At 39.7% G+C, this 13,950-nt stretch overlaps 1 protein-coding gene across 10 annotated transcripts in view; it reads right to left on the minus strand.

Moving 5' to 3' along the window:
* Positions 1-11,305, minus strand: part of synrg (synergin, gamma) — an 81,597-nt gene extending 70,292 nt beyond the window's left edge. For 5 of the 10 annotated variants that reach the window (XM_037122563.1, XM_037122562.1, XM_037122558.1 and 2 more), the window contains exons 1-7: positions 11,196-11,305; positions 5,972-6,012; positions 4,378-4,514; positions 3,819-3,946; positions 2,712-2,817; positions 2,495-2,606; positions 1,287-1,718 (exon numbers count right to left, since the gene is read on the minus strand). In XM_037122563.1, coding sequence (XP_036978458.1) covers positions 1,287-1,718; positions 2,495-2,606; positions 2,712-2,817; positions 3,819-3,946; positions 4,378-4,514; positions 5,972-6,012; positions 11,196-11,230 — 991 coding nt within the window. In that variant the 5' untranslated portion in view covers positions 11,231-11,305. The remainder of the gene's footprint in view (positions 1-1,286; positions 1,719-2,494; positions 2,607-2,711; positions 2,818-3,818; positions 3,947-4,377; positions 4,515-5,971; positions 6,013-11,195) is intronic. The other 5 variants (XM_037122582.1, XM_037122574.1, XM_037122571.1 and 2 more) reach the window with 2 other exon arrangements.
* Between the last annotated feature and the right edge of the window lie 2,645 nt (positions 11,306-13,950).

The raw sequence follows: 13,950 nt of genomic DNA on the forward strand, positions 1-13,950 counted from the left end.
GCCGGGATCGTCACGGAAAGAGAAAATTTCTGAGGTTTTTTTTGAGTCTCTCTCACTCTGTCAGTTGGTCTCCTGCACTCTGCTGCGCGAACATTCCGCCATACACACTCATTGAAAACCCTGAATTTTCCCCAAATCACGCATCATCGTTAAAGGGTCAGAGTTCAAAAACGATACATCGTAGGAAAAAAGTTCAAATACAACTTAAATAGACGAGACCTGTGCCTACGTTTTAAACTTGGAATGGTGTTTCTAGGCGAAAGTATGCCCGAGCAGGAGATGTTTGAAAAACGTTGCAGATTTGCGACATTTTTGACCCCGTCCCATTCATTCCTTATGGGAAATTTTTCGCAGTTTTTCGCGTCTTACGACGCGAAAAATCAAAATTTTAAAAATCTGAATGATAGCATACCGAGTCAGATCGAGACGCACGTTTTGATATATTTTTTGTGTGGGTGCGACAAACGGTGCGAGACTAGTTAAGTGCCAAAAAATCACGGGAGGATGAAAAATAATAAGAAGAGGCGCGAGCAATAATAATAGTGGGCTGTGCTCTGCACAGCCCACTATGGACACCCTATAGCAGAGCTATAGAGGTGTCCATAGTGGGCTGGCGAGCACAGCCCACTAATTAAAGGTTAAAGAAATATATTCCTGTGTGCGGTCTTTCTTCTCTTCTATCAGAGGCAAGTGATCCCAAGGCCATCTAATCTGCTTACTCCAGATGCTAAACAACTAGGTCAAAAATGTCTCGGAGGATTGGGGGATGACACTCGATGGAGAGCAAGCTGTTGCATTTCTCTGGACAGAAGGTGATCTCTCTGTCCTGTCATTCATAGTCTAGAAGCCAAGAGCTGTCACAGAGCAGCTGCTCATCCCAGAGATTAGACGGCAGACAAGTGAAAGTGACAGTCTGATCCGTGCACAGAGACCATAAACCAATTCAGTTTCAGTGGCTGTTTCAGCTACTAAATGGTTAAAATCTACTGACAGTCTTAAATTGGATTTCTTATCTATTTTGCATCCTTGTTTGTCTGGTAGCTTTAAGGTGTAGGTAATGAGGCCATCTGCTGTGCTGACTGCATGCTTTAACACTGCAATACAGGCCAAAAGCAACACAAAATCCAGACGTACCAGTAAAAATATTCCGCATCAGCAATAAAAACAGCACCACCAGTAAAAAAAAGAAATAAAAAAAATCCTCCAGATTCATTCAAAGTTTAAATGGGTGAGTATAAATTATGAGGACAGGAGGGGAGGTGTCAACAAAGCAGAAGAAGAGTTACCTTGAAATGTAGATTGGGAACTGGTGTTGACAGCAGAGTGCTGGGTGACAGTGGGGATGGAGACAGAGGCAGGGAGGGACTGAGGGATGGAGGAGGAAGAGGAGGACAGACCTGCCCTCAGGGGAGGGGGTGAAGGCTGGACTTGGGCCTGAGAGGAGAGGTGGAGGTTGGAGGAAGGGAAAGCGTTTACAGGACCCTGAACAAAGTCACTAAAGTCGTCATCATCTTCAGGGAAACCTGTGTTGGGGGCTGAGGACGAAGGCTGGCTGTGGGTGTGAGAGGAGAGGCCAAAGGTGGAGGAAGTGGACGAGGGTGGAGGGAAGGAGTCGGGGGCGTCTAAAGGCCCCTGAAAGTCACTAAACTCGTCACTGTCCTCGGACAAAGCTGGGGGGAGGGAGTGAGTGGTGACAGACGGGTGTGATGGCGATGACTCTGCAAAAATGAAGAAATAATGATGATGGCACAACACATGACACACACACAAAAATGGAGAATGAATCAAGCGCCTCACATTGCAACAGTGAGATAAGACTATTTTGTGCACGACCAGAAATTGTAGAGCTGCTAATTAAACCAAAATCTCTTGACATACAGTGTTGGATTAATATTTTGATTAGGCCTTTTTTTTCTGGTGAAATACTAGACAGTTTCTGCTTGTCTAGTTGCTAATAATCGTTCAAATTAATCCAGATTTGACAGGTTAAAAGGTAAAAATCAATCTTCATGCCTCATATATGTATAAAAGTTATGACAAGGAGCTGGTAAGAAGACACTGCTTCATTTCAAGTTTGGGATGTTACTTTAAGATGTTTTTGTACAGATATAAATTAATTGAGAGAAATCTCAGTTCAATGACTCTGCAGAAAGCTCAAAACATGAACAGCAAGTTTCAAAAAAAGGTTCTGTAGTGAACACATACAAATTCAGACAATACTTAGTGATAACGACAATACTGACAGGTGACCAGATGAAGCAGCAGATGTGAAAAACGATGTGATGTGATTAAGAATGTGTGTTGCATATTATGCACTCAAACAGACAATCCCAGTTTTGGCTCATTTTGTTCCCAGCTGGGCCGTCGTCATCCTGACCTGCCTCTGATCCCACTATTATTCTCAGCAAGGAGCTACACAAAGCTGATCTGCTGATGGAGAGGCGCAACAGTAAAATCCCAGGGATTACATCTAATGACGCTGAGGTGAAGTTACCTTGCTTCTTAGTCTGTGATGATGGAGTGGGGTGCATCTTTGCGTCTCTGCTGAAGCCGTCCAGGTTGCCTTTGATTGCCTCCAAGGCGTCATCACGGCTCTTCTCTCCTGTCTGAGTACGGACCAGCAGAGTGTTCAGAGCCCAGAGGGTAGCACAGATGAGAGCTGAACATGCCAGAAAAATGATAAAATGAACAGGATGGGTAGAGAAACTCACCTTGGGTTTGACACTGCTGAGAAGCCTCAGCTTTTGCTTCTGCTCCTCAAACTGTCTTCTTTTCCTGTCCTCCTCCAGCATCTTCTGCTGCTGCTCCAGACGTTTTCTTAAAGGGCAGGACGAGTACAGACATTATATCGAGAGCTGAGTAAATAATATTCTTGAACAGGTTAGGAACGGGGCACGACAGTGGCACACGCAATTTTCTGTCTACAGACAGACAGACGTGAAAAGACCAAAACTGAAAAACTGAAGGGTTTCAAGGGCAGACTGTGCATTAGGAAAATACAGGGGGAAAACTGTATGCAATTTCACCATTTCAAAAATAAATGGAGTAGAAAAATTGTGAAAAGGAGGCTCTTCAAAAGCAGTGGGTCCTTTTGTCTCCCAATATTGGGTCCTCTTAACAAAATAATCATGACTCTGGTTTGTTTAATAACTACAATGTAGATTTACTTTGGTCACATGTGTGTATGCTTTTGCTGTAAACTTTTTCCTTTATGAAAATATATTAAATTATGAATAAATGTTTGTAGAAATAATACAGTAGAAAATGATAACAGCGTGCTTCACTTTGCTTAGCTCAACTAATTGCTGCACAGCATTTTAAGATGGTGCACCAAAGCAAAAACAGAGTATCTCTGTGAAGGGAATTAGTACATCGTCATCTTCTTCATTTTTGCTCGGCCTGTACTATGCCAGTTGTGCCAACAAGTCTCTGTAATTGTTTAATTTTCCTCTTGACAAAAATAATGTTTTAAGGTTGAGAACAAAAACACTTGTGCCACTTTTAAACCACTATATATATATATATATATATATATATATATATATATATATATATATATATATATATATATATATATATATATATATATATATATATATATATATATATATATTCAGGTTTTTTTAATCACACATAAAAAAAAGATTTCTGACTTGTTTAATTGCTGTGAGATGAGTTTGCCAGTCATTTTGTGTTTATTATAAAAATCTACTGTGGAGTTACTCAGCTGGATAAAATGTACAAATGATGATGTGAGCGTTCGAGCTTACACACAGACGCCACACAAACAAACACAAAGAAGAACCGTGATGTCTTACTGGTGCTCCTCTGCCATTTGTTTCTGCATGTCAGCAGTGTACTGGGGTCCAGCTGGTCTCATACCCATAAACTGTGGCTGACCCAAGAACTGCATCCCAGGGGTCTGCATCCCGATAGCCATGCCACCCTGTCAGACACAAACAACACACAAAAAGCAGCTTAGAGACCTCATTAGCATTCCTACTGTCATACTCCTTTTCACTGGATATTAAATGCTCATACCAAGGGACAGTAAAGCAATTCAGAATGATGTTAATGGACTTAAAAATCACCAGGCTGCGATAAATTCCTGTTAATGTCCTGATGTTTAAAACAGTCTGCGAGAAGATTGATTGGAAAGCTAATATGGTTAAGAGGTCCCAGGCTTCCACTTGAATGAAATCTGTTAAATCAATATAGTACTGTTTCAGTATCATGCATTCATTAATGGAAGCCCACACAAATACTACAAATGAAAAAAAGGACAAAAAAGGACAATTTCACCTAAAAACACAAACAAATGGACAAACAAAGAATCACAGTGACACATAAATACAACACAACCATCGCAGATCTCACCTGCATTGGCATGGCCCCTGGGGGCATCTGCCCCCCATAGTTCATTCCCATCATGCCTTGCATGTTCGGCTGCATGACAGGAACCATGGGGAAGCCCTGCTGTTGCTGCTGCTGCTGTTGCTGCATGGGTACCATGCCTGCAGAAACACACACACACAAATTATGTTATGATTTACTGTAGACATGACATGACAAAGTATAGAGCATTACAATTACAGTTTGAAGCATGAAAATAATCCCAATTTGAAGTCCACTGAAGAAAACTTAATACAAGTCTGGAGTCTGAAAAAAAAGCCTCCAGAGTCTGGACACGATTCACTATTACAAATCAATTTCTTGGACAGCTGGAAAAAGACACAGGCTCAGCAACAACCAAATCTGTTTTTCTGGTGACTACTGCGACAGCTTGCAGCAAAACAAAAGCAGTGAGGGGAGAAAAAATGGAAAAGTGTCTGTTTGTTTTCACAGATGCTGTGTGAGCTGACAGCCAGAGCTGAGCAGCCAGCTCCTCCTGCAGCCTCCAGATGATTCACCGTGTTAGGGCTCAACAGGGCTGAATAAGTGGCTTGTTTAGGAGGCTGCACACAATCTACTTTGTCTAAAATGACACAGCTAATGGGAGCATGTAATGACCCCTGAGAGACGCTTATCCCGATGGTGTGTGGATGGTTTATCAGGAGTGTTGCTGCAAAGTCAACAGCCTAAATATGACAAACACACACAGCTAAATGAAAGTATATCTGAGGCATGAAATGCACCATTCTGGGCATGGTTAACAAAGGTGTGAGCTCCGATGTGCCAGATCCTTGCTGCTACTTACTTCCACTAATGACTTCAAGTGATCTTAAATGGCAAGCCAATTGTTAACAGGGAACACTAATGAGAAGCGAAGTAGAAACAATCTAGCTAGAGTTTTATAGACATCTATTCTTAATCTTTAATGAGAGAACCCAGTACGACAACAGCTGAACATGTTCTGCATTTGTGCCTGATCAGTGAAAGTTAGTGAATCTAAATTTATGAAAAGTTAACAATCAACACGTTTGGAACCCACTTTTTCAGTATCTTGTTGCATTTAGTCTGAAAGATTAAAAATCACGTTTAAACATGTTGCAACATCATGAAATGTTCATGACAAAGGATTACATCTGTAGGTTTTTATATTCCACACACACAGACGTAGTGTGCCAGATAATCAGCGAGTCACATTTCATTTTAAAGCAAAATCATCAGTATCTGATAAATTTAAAAAATAGGGGAAAATAAAAATCCGCTTCTGTAGGCCCATCAGGATGATTACATTGTTTACATTTCTAGATTTTTCCAATTCAAAAGTTAGTTATTCTTTGTAAGGTGTATCTACATTATTATGCAATTATATCACAATTGAGTGGCATATCACAATATGAGTGGCATATAAAGGTCTTAATATGACAATAATAGCGTTTATCACTATTACTTCAGGGACAGTATATCATGAAACCAGAAGTTGATATTATAACAGATCTAATTCTCATAATGAAACTGGTTATACATATTTTAAGTAAATCCTTGGGAGGAAAAGACTTGTAATGTTGATTGTGGACTGACTCACCTTGTGGCGGTCCCAGACCCCCTCCGACAGGATACATAAAACTAAAGAGAAAGAAAAACAAGAAGAAGAAATGAAGGTTATGAGATTCACACAAAAGCTACAGTAAAGAAACATAAAGATAATAGCCTAATACTTTATCTTAGCAGCTGTAACTTTAGTATGTGAACTCGTCCTGCAAGATTTCAATGTCCTGACAAAATGGCAGAAATTCAGGTTGAAAATTATCTTAGTTTAATGTGCTGAAAAACAATTTACAGAGACAACATCACCAACCCAAAGCATCAGGATATGACAACGTGGGAATGAGACTCATCAAGCTATCTTCTACATGATCGCCTACTAACAAGAACAAGTTTTAAAATTCACTTTATTGCTCTACTTTGGATTTGGATCACAATTCCCCACTTACTGCACCCACACTCAACACACATTAAAGAAAAGGGTCAGACAGCTACAGGAAAGCATGACTGCATTTAGCTGAAATAAAATCACTGAATTTCAGAGTAAGTAAACAAAAGCCTTATTTGTTATTCATAGTTGTGACATACACTAAATCTGTTGACCCAGTTGAGAACAACTTGTTCAGTTCTTGATGTGTTTTTTTCATCATAGGCTGCTTTGAATTCATGCTGTATGTTATGCAATTGACGTCATTCCCCAAACACCAGGTAAATAAAAGCCACTTTCACGATAAGCACTAAATCTGGCAGGTAAAAGGAAACATTGATTCTCGGTTTGCTGTCAGCAGCAAGTATAGAAAAAGCCTCACAGTGAGCCTTTTGTTCTGCTAACTTTAAATAGTTTCAGCTAATTCCCAAAGACTAGATTCACGGTGAATTTTCTGATCATTATCATTATGCCTAAAAGAAGCAAACTTACTGCGGTTTAATTTCCACAGACGACTTGGACCCACTGTCACTGGGTCTGTCTGTGCTGAGAAACGGGCCTTTAAGAAATAATCAGAGGGAGCCTCCACAAGTCGGCCAAGTCTCTCATCACCAGAGCCAACCCAAACAAGCCTTCAGCTATTTGTCGAATAACTTATTACATCTCAGTTTTTCAGGCTGGAACTGATGATGCAGAAACAAACAGAAGAAAGAGCCAACTGGGTCTCTGCTTCCCCAACTGACTCTGAACTAAATTTGAGCTTCTAACAAATCCAGTGGATGAGTGACATTATCATACTGATAACTTCAGCACCAACACAACTGTGCTAACTAAAGGGAGGCAGGGAACTCATTGTAACACAGTTTAAAGCATTTACCAATGCAATTACCAACTCCCCATGGCAAACATGGAATAATGTTGACTTGAGTTTGATTTCTAAATGCAAATTAACTTTTGGAAGCGTTGATAATTCATCATTATAAAGAGGATGTGTATTTTTGTACAGTGTGAGTTTTGGAAACCGTACACCAGGGCTCAATATTTTAAGATTAACAATGGATCAAATGACTGTGTAATGAGGAAGGAAGCTGTCGAACTGAATTGTTACAAGACTCTGCAGAGTTTATGGTGTCTTTCAAGGTGTTGTTTTGTTTTCTTGCAAAACATTTAGGGGCCATCCACATGGAAACGCTTTTGTCTGTAAACGCACGTTTTGCATCGTTTTTCGCCAACCGTCCACATGGATCCAGTAAATGCAGTGCCTGAAAATGCACCTGGTGTCAAGATGGAAAAATCTGAAAATGCCGCCCTTGTATTCTCCTGTGGACAGCAAATCCGCCCTACCCCTCGACCTTTATCCTTCGACCTCTTAACCCTGCGCCGTCTCATAACAACAAGAACAACAATGATGGACTACATGCTTGCGTTCATGCCGCAGAAGATATTGAGCCTATTAGGGTTACTAAGGCAAAATCTTATGCTCCTCTGCCACTACGCTGAGCGAAAAAGGATTATGGACAACTGACTAGCCATTTTCATCTTCTTCTTGTTGAATTCAGTTTCTCTTTCTACTGTCTGTTTGTATACAGAGCGCAAGCTTTATGCGCATGCTCCATCTCTTCTTCTCCGTTTTTGGTGAATTTCAAGCCCTACCCACAGGCCTGGAATATGAACTACTACATTAAATTGCCAGGTATCGACTCCTCTGCATCAAGACATAATCATTTTAAGAGAGAATCACAATGCATTCAAGAATAAAAAAAATTCCCCCCATCATCAAGAGCAAAACTGAGTTAAAAGTAAACAATAATATTGAGGAAACAAAATCAATTGTTGCTCTGTGTCTGAAAGGTGTGTAGCATACTGACAGCTTGCTGGGAAGTGATAATAAGTCAGTGCTGTGTTTACAACTTGTTTCTGCTGCCCCCAAGTGGAAAAAACAGCTTTAATTGCCTTAATAGCAGATGTAAAAACAGAAAGAAAAGGGGCAACAGTTTGAAAGAGGGTGCAGTGATGCCCTCACAAAATAAAGCTTTGATCACCAGAGCAACCATACTCTGTTCTGTGGTTGTTTGTCCGTTTACTCATCCTAGCCCAGATCTGTTCTGGATCATCCTTTTGATGTCAATTTCTGTGTCCTGTTGTTTGTAAATCAATAAAGCTTTCTGATAACATACAAGATGATCTGAAAGACTTTGTAGTGTCATCTCTAATGTTTAAATTCAGTTATTTTGATGAGTGTATATGAAGGAAGAAATGATCAGATTTGTTTTGTCAAGTCATTATCTAAAAACATTTAACCTTAAGAAAATAGGCTGCCCTTCACACAGTACTGATGTAATACAACTGGCTGTTATCTTCAGTGATGATGCTTGACTTGGAGGGACTCTCACATCTGCTCCCTGTAAGATTTGCAGCTTAAAAAGCTTTTATAGAAACACCACAGCAGCACTGCCCACCATCCTGCAGCAAATAACAGGTCATGGCTGGGCAGATTAATATAGAGGGAGATAAGCAGTAATACCAGCTGTGGACCAGGGCAGACCAGTGCCTTGTAAAAAGCCTGTAATCATCCAACAGCTATCATCAAACTGTTTTGAATGCTGTGAGGCAGACAGCAGGGTCAGGAGTTTCAGTCAATGTCATCATCACTGGAGCTAAAACTAAAATGTTCTGGATAGTCCAAAATCTGCTCTTATAGTGAATATACAGTAGACATAAAATCACTGAGAAAACAGACTCATTTGATCAGCTGATTAACTGAAATGAACCATATTCAATTTCCTGCTTGATTCTCAAATATTTTGATCATCTATTCAAAGATGTGAAAAAGATTATCTGGTTTCAGCTTCTAAAATTAAGTGTTTTGTCATGTTTTGTAAATTGAGTATCTTTGAAAAGAAATATAAGGAAGTCACATCTTGCCTTTTTCTTCATCCTTTCTTAAAGTAAATCAAAAGTATTTTGGTTTTGGACTGTGGGTTAAACAAAAGAAGCAACTTAAACCTGCCACTTGCGTCAGCAATTAGCATTTTCCACATTTTTGTGATACTTTATATACTAAACAATTAATATGAAGACAATAAGAAAACTGATCAATGATCATCATGAAGATGAAGACAATCAATTGTTTCAGTCCCACTATAAACATTGTGACCTAAATTAAATTCTGGCTCCCATCAAGTAAATTACATTGAATGCATTACTCTTGTCCTCCAAACCAGTGAGGGAGAAAATATATAACATGAATGTCACAAATTACAAAACACACCACCCTGCATTAATACACTCTTGACAGGCAGGCAAGGACATCATCTGACACTGATGAAGTCAAATGTCTGACATATGGTGTGATCACATGGCTCGCTGCAGACAGAGAAACTTGCATGGAGCCGTTATACGTTAAAAGGATTGATGTTATGCATCTCTGTCACCGTAACCACGGGGGATAAAAAGCCACTGCAACTTGGACTAAACAGCTTAGCATCATTATATACTGTATTCAACACTTACAAAAGCGGTTTCAACTGTCAGGTAGTTTTTTTAAGCTGCACTACTGCTCCACCTCCTGGATTTCCAGGCTGGCACTCCTGACACATTTTACTTCATCATTGCTGTCCTATCATGTCAGGCAGCCAAACACACACTGCACTAATACTATCCAATACTCAGTTCCCTTCATGGAAACGACTGGTATGGTGGAAGTATGTTACAACTGGCATCAAGTGGACATAGAATAAGAAAAAAGAAGAAAACTAAGACATGACAGCTCACATCAATAGCTCTTTCAGATGTCAGAAGAATGATGAGCGCATAAAAGAGACCTACAATTATTTCCGGGTCGTCACGTTACATCTGCTTTTTCCTACTGCTGCTGCCCACACTCATCTAAAGTCTTAAGGGCTTTGGTTTCACCTGTCAGATCAGTATCATCTAGTTAGTCGAGATACTTGTACCCAGACCATATTCATTATTCAAGCTGCCCGAGTTCAGTTAATGAAAGAATCATGAGTCCGGCCTTTTCATCTCCTGTGTAGACCATCACCATACTGTTCTATTAAGATAGCTGTAAACCTCCTAAACACGTACAACTGTTTACTGGGTAGAGATGTGGTATGTGCATGTGTTACAGGATTTACTGTGTTATTCAGTGTATGATTATTAATCAAATATAAAGCAGAGCAGTCTGCCACCTGAGGAGGAGTTAAAAGAGATCAACCCCATCTGCAGCTGTTGCAATGGAAGAGAAAAACTTGACTTATTTGCCAGCTTTTAGTAAGATTTTCTGCTCCGATGTGATTCATTTTCTTAAATACTCAGCAGTGCACCAACATGACATTATATAACCCCATGGCAGACAATTAATTAGCCAGAAAGCCAGAGCTGATAAGGCCAAATATCAACAATATCAACCCCCCAAAGGCCTGTCAGCACAGACGCTAGCTCTTTCCCAACAATGCTAAAACAGAGCCGTTTCTCTTCAATAAATATTTTTTGATTGTATCCATGAGTTGTAGACACGATGACGACATGACACGTTAAATTTCTTCGACTATGTACATTTTTCGCATTATTATGGTCCACTCTGTACACGAAGAGGCAGCACAAACAGCTAGCTAGCTACCGTTAGCTTCCCCAGTAACCTCACGTTAGCTGTGACACCTGACAACCAGCCATCTCATCTCATCAGCCTGCCTCGACAACAACACCAGCCTTCGCCGCCGTCTCTGAGGCCCTCCTGTGGGATTAACGCGCTGCTAACCGGCGCCCAGAGGCGCATATTTCTCAAAATGTTTACAGCCTGGCTTAAGAGTTGATTTTAAAAGGGCTATAATACCTGCTGCCTCCCCCTGATCCTGGCCGCAGCGCCATCTTGATAACAGCAGTCACCAGTCGGAAGATGACGTCAGCAAGTGACGGAGGATTAATAGTGGGCTGTTTGGCCCTGAGGCTTGTCTGTCAGGCTCAGCACACAACCTGGTCCTGCCAAGCTCCACCTGTCAGATGATCAGGAGATTTACTCGAGTACTGTGCTCAAGTGCAAATCTGAGGTACTTTTACTTTGTGTGAATATGTCCATTTTATGATGTATACTTCAGATTTCTACTCCACTATATTTCATAGGCAGATAGTGCTACTTTTTTACACCACTACCTTCAGTTACTTGTTACTTTTCAGATTATGATTTTCCAAATCATTCTGTGATTTTGAATGAACATTTTTCTGACGATAATGCTTTTTAGAGTTATGTGGTTCTCAGAAAACAGTGACAATACAAACATATGACAACAATGCATTTTTAACGATTAAACTACCCAACCCTATCTATAAAAGCTCCATCCTCATCATCTACAGGAGTTAATTACAACATGTACATTAATGCAAAAGAAAATAAATCATAATTAATATGACAACACTGACAGGGATAATTTTACTACACTTTTACGTATTATTCGTTCGGTAAGTTTAGCTCACAATTCTTTAATTCTTTTACATTTGCTCTTTCATTTGTCTTTTGTTGGTTTTTGACTCTGTTTTGTTTTCCCTCCTGTGTTGATGTTAACATTATAGTAGAGTTTACACCTCATGTAAAGCTTTTGACTCTCTGTTGATTTGCTCTGCATTTTCAACACACATGCAAATAACTACATTTTCAGTTCATAAAATATGATTCTTGAACGATTAGTGGTAGATCAACTGTTTATTATAGATTAACTGTTGCATATTTGATTTTGATAATACCCAAGTGTGTAAAAAGGTAGTTAACCTAACTTTTACCTGCTGCAGCATAAATGCTACACAGCAATGCATCTGTAAAAAGTATAATCCAATAACATAATGTGACACTAACGGGGGTCATTCTGCTGCCTAATGAGTACTTCTGACATTTTAAAGAAATATTTCTGCTAAAACCTCACACAAGTTTTGGAATACAATACTTTACATTTACCCTGAGCAACTGCAAATTTTACCTCGATACAAGATATGAATACTCCTCGCACCACTGCTACTGGAGAGATGGACTGATAATCACTCTGAGTGGGAAGGACGACCTGAGAGGCAGAACACAGGGCGAAACATTCCCAGCCACATCCTGTCATTAGTTGCAATAACTGAGGTGTTCCAGCAGATGTAAGTGTTCAGCTTGTTTTGCATCTTTCCTTCATGTGAAGACACACTGGAGCTGAGCCAGGTGAGTCTCTGAGAGAGCAGTCTGTTGTTATTTTGGACATAATGATGGAGAGTTGAGTTTTGCTGCACAGTAATATCAATCACAAATAATGTTGTTGCTCTTCACACCCCCACCTCTACCTTCCTACATAAGTCTCAACATATTTCCAACATCTTTTCAAGCAAAGACTTCAATCAGGGAATTGAGCTTTGGTGGGATTTTTTATTTTTTTTAATTTTTAAAAAAAATGTTTGCAAACACACACTTAACCATAACTTTAGCCACATACTACCAATATTTCTATACTGCATATCTGTAACAATACATGGAGTTGGAGTTGGAGTACATCCTTATGAAGCTGTTTTCATCCACTTGTGAGCCAAAAGAATGCTAAATTTAGAAATCTATGACAACTACAACAGCAGTGGCAGTCTTAATGATGAACTTCTATTGTACATTTTCATTACATTATATTAATGTGGTAATCAGCATTATCAGTCTTTTCACTGCTTAAACAGGCAGAAAAAATCACATTCTGTACTTTATTTTATTGATTTTCTAAGTTAATTTGCTTGAAATGTGTCGTTATCTTACTACAAGTGATTTACACCACTAGAAGTCGCTCATGTGTTTTGATATCTTTATTCAGAGCTGTATCATCCATGCCACCTGTACTGTATCCATCCCCTGATGTCTCGTCCAACATTTTTCACTGGCTGCTTGAAGTACCGAGGCCATTGTGTGTCCTGACAAAGCGATTCAGTCGGCAATTTCATTGTTACACCAATGACAAGGTGGAGCAACAAGGAAAAGCCTCTGTGGCATTGTCTGAGTGGGTGCTGTTGTGAAAGATTTACAGCTTAATGAGAGCAGTGTAAGGCAGTGCATGACAAGCCCCGCTGTGATCCATCACCTGGTCTGCCCTCAACCTTTGCTATACCTCAGCTCCATTCAGCAGCAATGATTTAGAGTCCATATACATGACAGAGGGACACATGCAACCATTTAACTTCCGGGTGAAGCAAAGGAGGAGAACATAGTTTTCTGTGCAGGTGATGAAGACTGAGTGTGGATGACTTTTTATCTCTGGATTTAATCTTTAATCATCTGACCTGATTCACTTGCATATAAATCGTGTGACGGAACATAATAGACAACTGATTTTAGTATCTTAATGCTCATTATATTTGAATTTGACTGTTTTTATGTCAATAAGAATGAAGTAAATAAAGGACAAGGGGTGTATTCTGATTTCTGCTGTCTACATATATGACCATTTAGGTAAAAATGACAGGATTTAGTATGTTTACACCACATGATCAAATTTGAAGAAAAATTCAAGTCCAGGCCTAAGAAATGAAACCAAACCTATAGAGAGAGGTTAGTCCTGGCTACAATGCTGCCTATATAGGCCAATACC

This window comes from Acanthopagrus latus, chromosome 2 (assembly GCF_904848185.1).
Source record: "Acanthopagrus latus isolate v.2019 chromosome 2, fAcaLat1.1, whole genome shotgun sequence".
Classification (NCBI taxonomy): domain Eukaryota; kingdom Metazoa; phylum Chordata; class Actinopteri; order Spariformes; family Sparidae; genus Acanthopagrus; species Acanthopagrus latus.